Source organism: Nipponia nippon, unplaced genomic scaffold (genome assembly GCF_047370975.1).
Source record: "Nipponia nippon isolate SJK-2023a ecotype South Korea unplaced genomic scaffold, ASM4737097v1 scaffold_4, whole genome shotgun sequence".
Lineage (NCBI taxonomy): Eukaryota > Metazoa > Chordata > Aves > Pelecaniformes > Threskiornithidae > Nipponia > Nipponia nippon.
The window spans coordinates 38,535,580-38,549,278 of NW_028262358.1; the positions used below are offsets into that span (position 1 = coordinate 38,535,580).

General features: G+C 43.2%; 1 protein-coding gene across 10 annotated transcripts in view; it reads left to right on the top strand.

The window, feature by feature from the left end:
* Positions 1 to 13,699, top strand: part of LOC148053261 (protein ELYS-like) — a 47,011-nt gene that overhangs the window by 9,451 nt on the left and 23,861 nt on the right. For 4 of the 10 annotated variants that reach the window (XM_087774653.1, XM_087774657.1, XM_087774654.1 and 1 more), the window contains exons 4-12: positions 986 to 1,166; positions 1,955 to 2,162; positions 3,445 to 3,561; positions 4,559 to 4,643; positions 8,488 to 8,638; positions 10,430 to 10,562; positions 10,650 to 10,831; positions 11,306 to 11,397; positions 12,293 to 12,421. In XM_087774653.1, coding sequence (XP_087630779.1) covers positions 986 to 1,166; positions 1,955 to 2,162; positions 3,445 to 3,561; positions 4,559 to 4,643; positions 8,488 to 8,638; positions 10,430 to 10,562; positions 10,650 to 10,831; positions 11,306 to 11,397; positions 12,293 to 12,421 — 1,278 coding nt within the window. Of the gene's footprint in view, positions 1 to 985; positions 1,167 to 1,954; positions 2,163 to 3,444; positions 3,562 to 4,558; positions 4,644 to 8,487; positions 8,639 to 8,714; positions 9,927 to 10,429; positions 10,563 to 10,649; positions 10,832 to 11,305; positions 11,398 to 12,292; positions 12,422 to 13,699 lie in introns of those variants that run through there. The other 6 variants (XM_087774656.1, XM_087774658.1, XM_087774660.1 and 3 more) reach the window with 5 other exon arrangements.

The following is a 13,699-nucleotide window of genomic DNA, read 5'->3' on the forward strand; positions in this document are numbered from 1 at the left end:
TTCAGATTCAGTGAGCTGAGACAAGTTTTCTTTGCTCATTCCCAGAATGGGTTGGCAGTAGTCTAGGAGAATATGAAAAGCCGGTGCATAGCGCAGTGGAAAACCAGGCAGTTTCCGGAGCTTCTACATGGAAAATTGAAGGGTTCAAACCGGCAAGCGTTTTTGGAAGGTGGTATGCAAGAATGGAAGAGCTTGATTCAGAGCCAGTTGTACAAGGAAAAAAAAAGTCTTGAAAGAAAAAGAAGTTAGATGCGACACCTGACCTTTGGCTAATTCTGCGGCAGGCTGCGTACAGTATTTCTGCTGTCCTCATAACAGTCATGGGGACTTGGAGCAGCAAGAACTGGAATAATGAAATGGCTTTTGATAGTCCTTCGAGTAGCAGAGAGGACTGGAAATTTAATTTGATTTATAGGAAATCTGAACCAAACCAAAGTTGTCTAAAGCCCTGCAGGTACTTCTAAGGTTAGAGTTCTTGTGACCAAGGTGAAAGGTAAAGCCTGTAGTAGATTGCCAGGCAGCGTAGTCCTAGCAAGGGCTTGACATAGGCATAGACTGTACCACAGTGCTGACGGGCTGTGAGCTGTGGGAGAACTAGATTTAGTTTTGTCTTTCTGACTTAGGTCCCTGAAATATGATCAAGTTTCTTGCATCTAACGGATTTTCTATGTTTCCTTAGAGTTAATTATTTCTAAGCAGGACATGGGAATTGCTAAACTGTAATAGCAGAATGCACCGTTTAAGCTGGAATTATTTCAGTTAAGTAACTGTAGGAAATCTAGTAAAAGGAAGGCAGTAACACATTTTTACTGTACAGGGCTTTTTTCTTTTTTCTTGATAGAATTGGGAACGATGCTTTGTTTTTGAGTCTTATGATCCTGTATTTACTTTCTTGTTTCGGATGGGCTAATTCTGGCTTTGCTTTTGAGTGATTTCTGTTTAGCTTGTCAAACGGCTTAAAGAGTAACTTGCAGTTTTCCTGCAGGTAACTGCTATAGAACCCATAAGTAATGACGGAGGAGCCAGTGTGAGCACTCGGCACCTGCATCAGAGTCTGCGATGGCTCTTTGGAGTGGCAGCAGTGGCTACAGACGTTGGTCATCTACTTCTAGTTGACCTTTGTTTGGATGATTTATCTTGCAGTCAGAATGAAATAGAAGCATCGGGTAAGCTTGCCGGTTTTAGACTTGAATTTAAAAGTAAGAAAACGTGTGTCTTTAAAGTAAACGATATGCATCCCACTCTGAAGACAGCAGTGTGCAAACATTTATGACTACTGATAAAGGATGGCGGGTTGACATCGTGTAGTCCTGAACGGATTGAAAACGGGAGTGCCTTAATACTCCTTCTAATGTCATAAATGCCCCCCTCCCACCAAGTCCCCTATGTCACTGTGATTCTTGCCAGTGAGGAGCAGGAATTTTACCACCTGAGTCAGTGCAGCTGCCTGATAGGAAGCTGTGCCAGCGGTGCCCTGTTTCTTGGGAACGTTCTTCTGCTTCTGTTAAGTGACTTGGGGCAAACGTTAGGCTTGTTTTTAAAAACAAATCCGACTTCTCAAAACTCATGCATTTGGAGGAATGAAATCTCTAATTTGTGTATTTGGATTGCATACACTCCTTTGGCTATCACAACAGTGGCTTCAGGAGCTGATGTCACTTCAGATAGCTTCATCATGAGGCCCAAGCTGCCCATTTACAGAGTCCAGGAAGAATTTGCCTACGAGGGTTACACTTTTACCTGGCTTTGAAACAGGAGTGAGAAGAGCTGTCCGATCAGAGAGTTCTTATCTTCTTTGCATACGTTCAAAATGGAAATAGCAAAAGAAGTGTTGCATAAATGGGTATTTTGCCTGGGACGGTAGAATGAGATGATACATGTTGTCACATCAGTGTGTAAAATGCAACCTGAATGGCATAACGCATTCCTTCCTTGTGTGGCTTTGTGTGTGCAGATCTAGAAGTTGTCACTAGAGTTCCTGCTGAAGTTCCACAAAGAAGAGAAACCGTGACCAGAGAAGGGAGACATCTCTGTTTCCAATTACAAAATCCTTCAGGAACAGCAACGTCAACCCTGTGCTACATAAGCAGAAGCAATCAGCTCGTTGTGGGTTTTTCAGATGGCTACCTGTCGCTATGGAACATGAAAACTCTGAAGAGGGAGTAAGTAGGCCTTGGCCCTTGGCCATGCCTGGAGGTGCAGGGGTCTCAATTTTTTGCTTAAGGAGGAAGCATGTTAGTTTCAAGAGAACTTTTTCAGGGACTGACATTTTGAGTACCACCTTGCAATGTTCAGAAATCCTCTTCTGAAATAACTATCAAGTCAGGCATGGACTAAGCGGACTGCCTTCTCCCCAGCGGACTAGGGTTGTTTTCCTTAGTGTGCCTGTGGAGTGAGGAATTGCAGAAAGTATGCTTCTTTGGGTTATGTCAAGCAGCTAGGATGTGATAGCGGTGATTTCTAGAAGACAGTTTGTTCTATCAGTAGTATTCAGCGAAAGCAGGAAGTGTGTGTCTTTCGATGAAACAGGTTTTTAAACTTATTTTTCAGAAGCAGTTCCTGCAATTAGGGCGTACATTGAAAGGCTTAAGTACGTTAATAATGTGGTTTTGGTGGTGATGTTCTTTCAAGTGTCCAGGATGAAACTAGTGAGACATGAAAAATGAAGAGCTGATCTGTGCCTGAAAATCCATTCTTTCCTCCCTTTCAGCCTTGGCTGAAATAGGGGATTGACCCATTCCAAGGCAACGGTGCATGTGAACGGAAGTTTGCTTGGAACACTTGGAGATGAGACTAAGGGACATGTAAATCTCTGAGCAATAGAAAAATCAAGAGATGATTTAAAATGTGCCAAAGCGCAATCTCAGTTGAAATATTTGACCAAATTCAGAGAGGGATTCACTTAAGGAAACCTGCAGTGACTCACCAGAAACTATTGGATGCATAAATAGACAGTGGAGGAATAATTAGCTGGCAAGAATAGGTTGTGAAGGTAGAAATAAGGTTCCGAAGTCTGGAAGAAAGATGCTTTACACAGTCCAAGTAAAGAAACGAGGAACGACTTCTGTTTGGCACTCTCTTCAATTTGTTTAGCAGATGTGCTGCCTTTTAAGTTCAATATTGAAGTAGGTTCCAACAGGAGGAATTATGCTTCTCCTCCTCCTCCTCCTCAGGCAGAGGAGGAGATAAACCCAGGTGACTGCATTTGACGGACAGTAATTTCCTCACCTCTTGACTGTTGCCTAAAAAGTAGTTGCTTCCTTGGCTCACTTGTTTGAGATGGAAGCGTGACCTTCTCTACCTTGAGGAGAAGCATGCAAGGTGCTCTTTCTCAGAAGATGCTTCTACCCTTCTACAGAGAGTTAGGGCCAGTAGGCTCACCTTTTTTTCCCTTTTCTTTTCTTCTTTTTTTTATTTTTTTTTTTTCCTCCCCAAAACGTGTAGGCACCACTCTCAGCTTGAAGGAGGAAGGATTCCTGTCTATGCTGTTACTTTTCAAGAGCCTGAGAATGATCCTCGCAATTGTTGCTACTTGTGGGCTGTTCAGTCTACACAAGAAAGGTGAATAAAAACTGACTAGTAGCCACTGGATTCATTTTTGTTTTAATATTTGTTCACAGAGAGTTGATACATGTATATTTGTTTTGTTTATTTAGCTGTGCAGGAGATTCGGGTACGGAAGGTGTTAAGCTTGCGATGCAATTTTTACAGGATGGAACGGACGTGAAGAGGGACCTACTGGTTCCTACCTTCTGAAAGAAGGCAAAGCAACAGGGGCTGTATTTTTGTGCTTGCATTCTGAAATGATTTCCTTTGTTTCTTGATGACTGCTTGATGATTTGTGTGATGTTCTCACCATGGTATTAAAAGACCGTGAAAAGTAGTTGAGGCTACAGACCTAGAACACTAAACGTGCCGATATAACAGCCTGCTGCCCCTAAAGGAGGGAGGTGACAGTATTGCCGATTACCTTGTGCCAACTTTAGCAGTCTGTGGAGCCTTCTTGAGCCAGCTCAGCTCACCTGGCAGAGAACGATCACTGTTGAGCAGCAAAGTCAATGTTTTCCTGGTGGGCTAAAGCATCAAATCAGTATGTGGCAGAGTGCAGCGTGTGCGAGAGAGGGACTGGAACTTTGGCGGGAAGGGAAGGGGAGAAAGATCTCTCTCTTCCAGCATCAGCAAGCTATTTAATCAGCTCAGCTGTTAATCCTTTTACGTTTGTTCATGGAGTGGCAATCTTTTTACGTTTGACTTTCAAGCAGTTTTGATCGAGACCTCTTCACTGCAGTGAACGATTTCCAAGACTTTTTAGTCCATACAACGTATGAAAGCTTTCAAATTGTATGGTTAGCATTTGGCCCTGAAGCTGTTAGTGTCAAAAGTTCCTCCTTTACGTTTTAGTGGCTAAATGTGACCAATTGTCATGTTTTGGGAGGTGTTGTTTTTCTCTTCAGCAAGAGCATGCTATTAAGACAACTTCAGGCTAGGTCTAATGCAATGATAATGAGGACGGTAAAGCAGCTTTGTAATCAAATTTCATAATTTATACCTTTTTCAGTGAAGGTGATGTTGTGAGTTTACATCTGTTGCAGTTAGCATTTGGTGACAGAAAACGCTTGGCATCAGGACAAGTCCTGTACGAGGTAAGACATGCATGTATGTAAAAAGGTGAAAACAGTAATTTTCTCTAAGTGCCTATCATCAGTGAAGTTGGCAGGGGTAATATCTACCATCACAATTCAGAGATGAGTAGAGTAAAGAATCTTTTGCTGAGTCTTCTTGGGCATGGCCTTTGTCCATACTTTTTCAAGACAAGTCTTACAATTTCATATTGCAGTGTTGTGTGTTCCAACTAGATCCATCTGCAAAGAGCCCGTATAAATTCAACTCCTGAAGACGAAGCAGCTTTTACAAATAAAATTGTTCTTCATTTCAACACCAAAGTAAAGGCACGTGGGAAGAGAAGATAAGGCTTTGGACGGCTTTGTTGAACCAAACTGCAGACTTGAATAAGCTTCCCTCTGTCTCCCTTTCTTCAAATATGGTCATCTAGCTTTATTCTTTTCTGATCTTTGGGTTTATCTTCTTGTTTTTCTTTTGAGCTCTGTCAGCAGGACTTGCAATGAAATGTTCCTACAGCGTCACTTAAGTGTCGATCCCGAAACTTCGTAGGTGTAAACATAAGTCTTTCTAGTTTTTGGCTGGGTTACCTAGGAGACTGACTCTTAAAGCCAGCAAAAGGCGTAAATACAATAAAGGGTGGTGCCATTTGGTCAAAAGAGTATACGTAAATTTTTAGAACTGGCTCCAAAGGTGTTCTGTTTAAAATATAGATGAGGTATCACTGTATCTCGGTTATCTAAGAGATCTGAGACGAATCTGTATAATACATAATTCTGTTCAGTAGTGTGCTTGAAACCCTTCCAAAATCTTTTTGAGGGGAAAGTCATCTTAATTCAGAGGAATTCTTTCCTCCTATTTTGATAGTTTCTCTTGCAGATTCTCAATAGGCATGGAAAGAAATAGGGGTGGCTCTTTTTTCGTGGTACTCTGTTTTCATAGGGAGTGTGCGTTTTGATGTTTTTGAATGAGTTTAAATTTTGACCTTTTTTCCTTCCATATAGGAAAGCTCCTTCCTCATCTGTAAACAGTGCTTTTGAATAGATAATGTTAGGTGTTTGGAAAAGGCGGTGTTTCTTTAAAATGCATTCCCTGTCGTGGCGAGAGGGTGTAAATCTCTTCAAGTGATTCAGCGTGTTCTAAGTATGGAGGTCATCTCTTTATGTGCAGGTTTTTTATGACGTAAATATAGAGTGCTGTAGAGGAACAGAGCACCCTGACTGGGTTTTTTAATTTTAAAAGGGCTTTCATTGCAGTTCACTTCTGCATCTCTTGTAGCGCTCAAAGCACTTTGGCAGGTTGATAGGAGGAAGATTCTTTAATCCTTCTCCAGTTTCACTTTTCAACTTCTGCTTTGTTTAACCTCTTTTAAAAGTTATTTGTAGCTACAGTCTTAGCAGTGGCAAAGACAATACCTTGTACGGTGTGCTTCCTTGGGAAAAAAAGCGGTTGTCTGTATCCATTTCTCTCGCGGCTGCTTTGTTCTGTCTCAATACCTTAATGTTAAAATGTGGGACCTTTTACTATTTGGCAATTCTTTGCCTCGGTCATGTTATTTTCCTGAATAAGATGTGACGAGTGTCAGTTTTCACCTCAGCGGGCTGAAATGTTTCAGCAGCTTTTACATATGGCTCTACTAGACATTCCAGTGGACACTCTTTAAAAAAAGCGCACAAAGTGAGTAAATAATGTTGTTGTGTTGGTGGCCTGAGAAAGCCGTGGTGTAGTTAGTGTAAGACTTTTAACCCTCTACAGACTATGCAACCAGTAGTACATTCACAGGCTTATAGGAGCTGTCAGGCACCAATCTCTGCATTTGAGATATTTTGCTCCCCTGCTCTTTCTGCTTTCCTGGGATGAGTGTTGTGGAAGGTTGGAACAGGAACCAGTCTTGCCAGGTAGCTGAAGAGAGAACTTGGACACGCTCTGGGGAGAAAAGACAGGTTCTTCAGCTAGCCTCCGGATGAGCCACTAACACGTGGAGCTTCGTACCAAGACCTGATAACACCTACTGCCACAATAAAACCCCAAAACAACTCCCGGCCCCCCCAAAACCCCAAATGATGCATTAGGACAGGATCCGGGCTCTACAGTGGACACTTGCAGTCTCAGAATACCTCTTGGTAGCCACAGATTGGTCAGTACTACGTGGCTGTCCGCCTACCTGACTGGCTGAGTCAAGTTTCTTGGCTACCTTCCGTGGCAGAAAATTTAAGAGTTGTCCCCAGTTGCCAAGCCAAGTCTGAGTCAACAAGGAGGAATCTACTGTTGACCCTTGCTCATTGAATAGAGTTCATAGGAGCTTGAAAGACTTGTCTACTACAGCAGTGCTTTACTTTCCAGGAATCACACCTGAGGCTCTGAAACAGCGCCTCTTTGACTTTGTATCGTGGTAAAAAGTCACAAATAGGACTTCTGGAACATGTGGCACTGTCTTTTTATAGACGTGTGTCGAACTTGTGTCTCCATTGCCTTCCAGGCTGGTTTAAGTCTGTGCTCAAGGAATTAAACATAAAGGTATCTCTAAGTTATGCTTTCAAAGACCTGTTTTATACCATCTCAGCGGCTGCTAAATGTAGTGCATCCCATCACGGTCATGGAGCACACCTTCACCTTTGTCCTCCACAATGCCTGCGGATGGCCAGAGTGTACAGTCTCTCCTATCAGAGTCTGAGCAGTGCATCTCATTTGAAAACTGTCTTCGTATTTCACTCGTTGATAAAGACGATAAAGACAGCCTTGATATTTATTAGTAGTATTTCCTAGAACGGTTAAGAGGAAACTTGTCTCTTCTCAGATTGGGTGAATTAGATGTATCCTATCAAGTCATGTGAGAATGTATTGTATTGTGCCAGTTCATTTTAGAGCTCTGGAAGTTTAGGAGACTTGGGTAGAATGCAGTACGATTGGTTTTGGGGTAGATTGATTTTGGGGTTGTTTTTTGTTTGGTGGTGGTGATTTGTTGGTTTTGGTTTGGTGGTTTTTTTTCTTTTAACTGTAGAGCTGCTATTTGTCCACAATACACCCGTTTCTGTGTTGCACTGTAGAGAGTTTGAACGACTGCTGTATTTGGACAGACGTTATTTCCGTTAATGCTTACTTAGAGAATGGTGGTATCAGAGGCTCACACAATCCTGCCAGGGTTTCTGTATGTCTCAAAGGAGGTTGCTGACTCTGTAGTCATTCGTGAGCCTAGAGGCATTGCCCGTGTGCATCCCACGTGCTCTCTGTTTTCCCCTTTTGCTGTCGGCTGTGCTTGGTGAAGGAGCTGAGGCGTATTTCAGCCATCAGTCTCTGACGAGATTAGCGGAGGAGCTGGTAAGAGCTTACCTGGTTTGAGAGGGGACTGTTAATCAGTGACAGGTTCTCATAGCTACCACAGAGATGGTTTTCCCTCTAGTGGTGCGCCTATAGGTAATACCTCTCCAAAGAGCTTTAGCTGCTGTAATGCCCTGACTACTCTAACTTCATCAGTTCCGTAATCAAGACACGGCGCAAAGAGCTTTGCCTGCATATGTATTGCATTGTTTCAGATATCTCTTTGTAGGTACTTATTTAGGTTTGTAAAGAAACCTTGATGTTGCAAGGAATTCTGCAAAACGTATTTAGAACTGGATAAGGTTAGGGAAATGCTAAATTTTGAGAATGTGCAAAGCCTTTACAGCCAAACTTGCCCGTTAGGATTTGACACTTAATTCTCTTGCATGTCAGATGTAGTTTCTATTTGCCATCAGAAATAAGCTCCTGGGAAAGATACGGTGTAATATGCATATTGTATTCGATAGGTACCTTCTTCTTTCATACTTTGGTATAATGTAAGTTTGTATCTCAAAATGACCTTTTCTCGCTTCTTTTCTTTTTTCCCAGGGTTTGGAATACTGTGACGAAAGGTACAGTTTAGAGCTCACGGGTGGAGTCCTTCCCTTGAGAGGGCAGACCAGCAATACCAAATTACTCAGCTGTCAGACTGTAGAAAAATTTCGCAACCATGTTGACAGAGAGGATAGCGTTAATGAAGGTTAGTTCTGATGTCTGCGTGTGGTTATTCTAACATAAATGGTTTTGGAAGCTGAGCAACGAATGCTGATCTGTACCCACAGTCCGAAAGTCTTAAATACCTGCATAGACTAGCTTGTTGGGCTAAAGAAAAATTGGGTGGTTAAGTTATGGGGGACTTCTTGAAGGGAAAGAATAGGTGTTAGTTTATGCTTGCTGACATGCTGTAGCGATGTATGGTGGGCTCATCTGTATAATACTTGTCAGTTGTTGTATTCCTCCAGCTGTCTTTTCTGAAGAATAAGATCATTGTCTCCATTGCTTAGGAATGTTACCTGATTTTTTTTTTCCCTGTTCAAACCTATGTCTGCATCTGCATGCAGTTGGCAGCCGGTCACAAATGGTGTTCCCCAGGGCCCAGTACTGGGGCCAGTTCTGTTCAATATCTTTATCAATGATCTGGACAAGGGGACTGAGTGCACCCTCAGCAAGTTTGCAGACGACACCAAGGTGGGCGGGAGCGTTGATGTGCTGGAGGGTAGGAAGGCCCTACGGCGGGATCTGGACAGGCTGGATTGATGGGCCGAGGCCAGTTGTATGGGGTTCAACAAGGCTAAGTGCTGGGTCCTGCACTTGGGTCACAACAACCCCATGCAATGCTACAGGCTTGGGGAAGAGTGGCTGGAGAGCTGCCTGGTGGAAAAGGACATGGGGGTGCTGGTCGAGAGCTGGCTGAATATGAGCTGACAGTGTGCCCAGGTGGCCAAGAAGGCCAACAGCATCCTGGCTTGTGTCAGGAATAGTGTGGCCAGCAGGACCAGGGAGGTGATCATCCCCCTGTACTCGGCACTGGTGAAGCAGCACCTCGAATCCTGCGTTCAGTTTTGGGCCCCTCTCTACAAGAAGGACATTGAGGTGCTGGAGCATGTCCAAGGAAGAGCAGCAAAGCTGGTGAAGGGTCTAGAGCACAAGTCTTATGAGGAGCGGCTGAGGGAGCAGGATGTCCAAATCTGATAAAAAATAATGGATATCTTCAAAGGCAGTTCCAGCGGCTAACAAAACACAATAAAGTGTGTGAGGTTCCCTAACCAGTAACGATGAATTCGAGAGAGAACAGAAACATTTTGCCAAACAAACTGTCGTCTTGTTCCTTACTCTACTAGGGTAAACGATATACCACGGACTTTGCTTACATCTAGAGAATGCATCCTCCCCAGAGAAGACAGACCATTCCACTTCCCGAGAGAACTGGAGTATAACATTGTGAATGTTTCCTGTTAAAATCTTTACTCCAATTTCCTGTTTGTTGGGTTTGTGGGTTTTCTGTTTCGTTTGTGTGATAATTGTGTTCTTGCATTGTGAATATGCTGGAAAGGAGCTATTCTTAAAACTTGCAATGGAGTCCAATCTGGAAATGAAGAATGCCAGCTGAGGAATACAAGTGTACACCATAATTATTTGTATGCTTTCTGAAAGTAGCAACGTATGTGTTCCTAGCATATTTTTTTTGCTAAACTACTCTTCTAGCTGAATGTCTTGTTCGACTCTTACCGTGTGGAAAACTTAATTAGCTAACGACTGTGTATTTGATTTGGCTTAGAACTGATAGAATTTGAACAAGAAAAAGGGGTAGTGTGACTGAAATCTATCAGAGAGATGTTTGCTACTCCGTACTTTTTCTAAATTATTCTTAGCAAGCGTTGTGTTTCATGAGTGATATAACGGAATTAAGCCCAAAGAGAAAGCGGTGTTTCAAAGGTATCAGCTTTGTTGTATTTTCTACAAATAAGAAACAATGTCTTGTCTTTTACAGTAATATCTCCTGACACCAGTGTATCAATCTTCAGTTGGCAAGTGAATACATATGGTCAGGGAAAACCATCTGCTTATTTGGGTGTGTTTGACATTAATCGCTGGTATCATGCTCAAATGCCAGATTCGCTAAGGTAGACTTCTCTTCAGTTGTTTTCAACATCCCTACAAATGATTCATTTGAAAGTCGGCGTTTAGCTTATGCTCTTGTTTTCTTTCAGGCCAGAAGAATTCCTTCATGATTGCCCCTATTTTGCATTGTGGTCACTGGATACTGTAATAAGCATGACTTCTCCAAACCTCATTTTGGATATTCTGGTGCATGAGCGGAGTCTCAATCGGGGAGTTCCTCCTTCCTATCCACCACCTGAGCAGTTTTTTAATCCAAGCACCTATAATTTTGGTAGGTATTTCACTGCTTCTAATAGCGATGAGCTTAAATGGAGGTCAAATGCTACTTACTGGTTCTCTTGCTCATTGTTTCTCACTCCAAACCCAACCCAAACCGAAAAACCCCAAACCGCCACAAACCCAACTCGGATTACGTTGTACCAACAAAGTATTCAATACCGTGAAACATATCTGACAGTCTGCTGAGTGTTGGGTTTTGGGGCTTTTGTAACGTAGCCTGTGAAGTGGTGATGGCTACCAAATGAAACGACTTTGAACTGAAGCTCAAAGCACAGCACCTTGATAGCGCTAGAGATAAAATTGCGACATGTGGTAATTATTTTTTAAAAAAAGTTGGTAAGTGGTCTGATGAAGAAAACGGGTACTCAGTTATGTCTTTCCAGACATTGCTATTTAAAAAATGTAAAGTGGTGCTAACATAACTGTGAGAGTATGGAATGTTGTCAAACGTTCATTGTTTCTGCAGATGGTACGTGCTTGCTGAACTCCGGAGTTATTCATATGACTGGCACCGGCTTCCAGAAGGAGGTGATCTTTTACCGTGTCTTTATTGAGAAGGTCAAGAGATGTGCCTTGTCTGAGTTTCCTCTTGCACTGCTTTCAGTGTCCAAGGCCATTTTACGCTCATCCTGCCCATCTGCACGCATGATTGCAATAATATCCTGCCAGTTTTATGTAAATGGCAATGTTTTAGCTCCGCTCTTGGGACTGTAAAACCTCCAATGCCTCCTGTGGAAGCACAATCAGGGCTTGAACGTCTAGAAAGGAATACAACGTTGCTCTAGGAGCAAGAGCAAAACTGTCGTGGAAGTCAGGGAAAGCTGTTACTTCTTTATTACCCATCAGTCAAACTGCCTGCCTAGTCTGGAGTTAGGGTTTTGATCCCTGATTAACTTGACAAAGGAGGACAGAATGGAGAAAAGGAAAAATGATTTAACTGTGTAAGAAGAAATGAATTTTGTGTCCTCCCAAGCCTGGCCAAATTACAAGTTCCGAGCCACTGCGCGGATTGTAACAAATAATTTTGAATGAAGTTTCAGCTCACTAAGTATTTCCAACAGAAATCAGCTGCTGCACAAGCAAGCATAGAAAGGGTCTCCCCAAAGTGTGATTTAAAGTTGTGTGTTAGTTTTAGCTTTTGTAGAATGTATCTTGTGTCAGTGCTCAGAGGAAAAGAAAGGCCTGCGTATTGACAGAGAAGCCAGAATATACAAGGGCTGATATTTTGCTTTACCATTTTTTTTTTAATAAACTCTAACTGTTAGTTGAGCTGCCGTCTTTAAGACTCTACCTAGTAATGCTTACTCAGATCGCTAACCTAAAGGACATTACTGATGCAAGCTTTCTGACAGTTTAAGTGAACATTCGTATTCTTTCTCTTAGAGGTTACCCAGAATCTTAGTAGTTGAATAATAACGCTGTCTTAATCTGTCGGTTTTGATTGACGTTTCAGACCTTGAAGTTTTTAAAGAAATCGGGTCCTTCAATAAGTGAAGCCATTCCTGATAGCTACAACAGGTGCCTTGTAGCTGGCTTGCTGTCTCCAAGACTAGTTGATGTCCAGCCATCCAGTTTGAGTCAGGTGAGTGCATGTCAGGGAATCGAGAGGGAAATACATCCCTCTTGTCTGACAGGGCCGTAGAGGCTATGAGACACGCTAATCTGCTTTTCACCTTATTTGCAAGTTGCACTGAAATGCAGGTGTTGACTTTAGTTAGCAGAAGTAAGAGTAGTCTTAGATCCAGACTACTGAGTTTGACCGGGAACAGCCCCAAGAGCTCTGTCTTTAGAGACCCATCTACTAATTCTGTGCCACAGACACGCACAAGGAAGCGTGCAGCCAGTGCCGGTCATGCGCAACAGCAAGCATCTTTCCCTCGGCACAGCCTTCGTCCCCGTCAGTTTCTCAAAGCGTTAGGTTCGGTGCAGTAGCTGACGACAGGGGTGTCTGGCTCGGATGGGAGCTATTGCACACATCAGCTTGCTGCACGACACGTGATCATTTGCTTCCCAGGAAGCGGGCTGTGGTAAACAATTGCCGTTGTCAGCTCTCCCTGACAATTTCATCACCGCTTCCCCTCATTTTCCCTTCATCAGTAGGCTTTTCTGCAGCCTCCCAAAGCAGATCTTCGCCTCTGCAGCCTTTGCCTTCTGCTGCGGTAGCCCCATTTCCTCCGCTTAGATGGCCCTCCTGTTGCTGCAACACCTTAATCACCTTTATCTCATGACACCCACTACCTTCTCTCTGCTTTCTCCCACCAGAGTGACTTCACCCCCCTCTTCCATAGGTTTTCCATTTGCAGTGCAGCAGCCTTTCTCTCTCGTCTGAAGAGTTTCAGGAGAGACGGAGCCTTTGTGATGAACAGCCCACCTTCACCCAGGCAGGATCTAAGCTAAAGGATCAGCTAGCTAGTCATCAGACAGCGGAGCAATTAGTAGGAAGGGGGAGAGCAGTCTTCCCACTGCCCTCATCTTCCTGTCTACGGGGTTCGGGGTTCTTCACCGGATTTGTGGAGGAGCGTGGTAGGGCAAATAACACTTCTGCACCGTGTGGTAGCTAAAATAAATTTCTTGGCACGTTGACCTAGCCCATAGACTGTGTATTTTGCAAGCCTGATGTAGACTCTTCCATTCAAATGAGATGTTCTGATGTCAACTCCAGTTTGGAGATAACTGGGGAAATCAAGAAGTTTCTTAATAGCGTTTGCTGAATTGCAAGTATATCGTTCAGCGGCTTGTTAGGCAGTTGAGCGGGGATTTCGTTTGAAGGTTGGCAGGACAAATTTCAGAATGAGGGTCAAGAAGCTTGGTTTGGAGCTTTGTTTGCCACCGTAAGGAGTATTTGGTGTGCCCCCTTGTC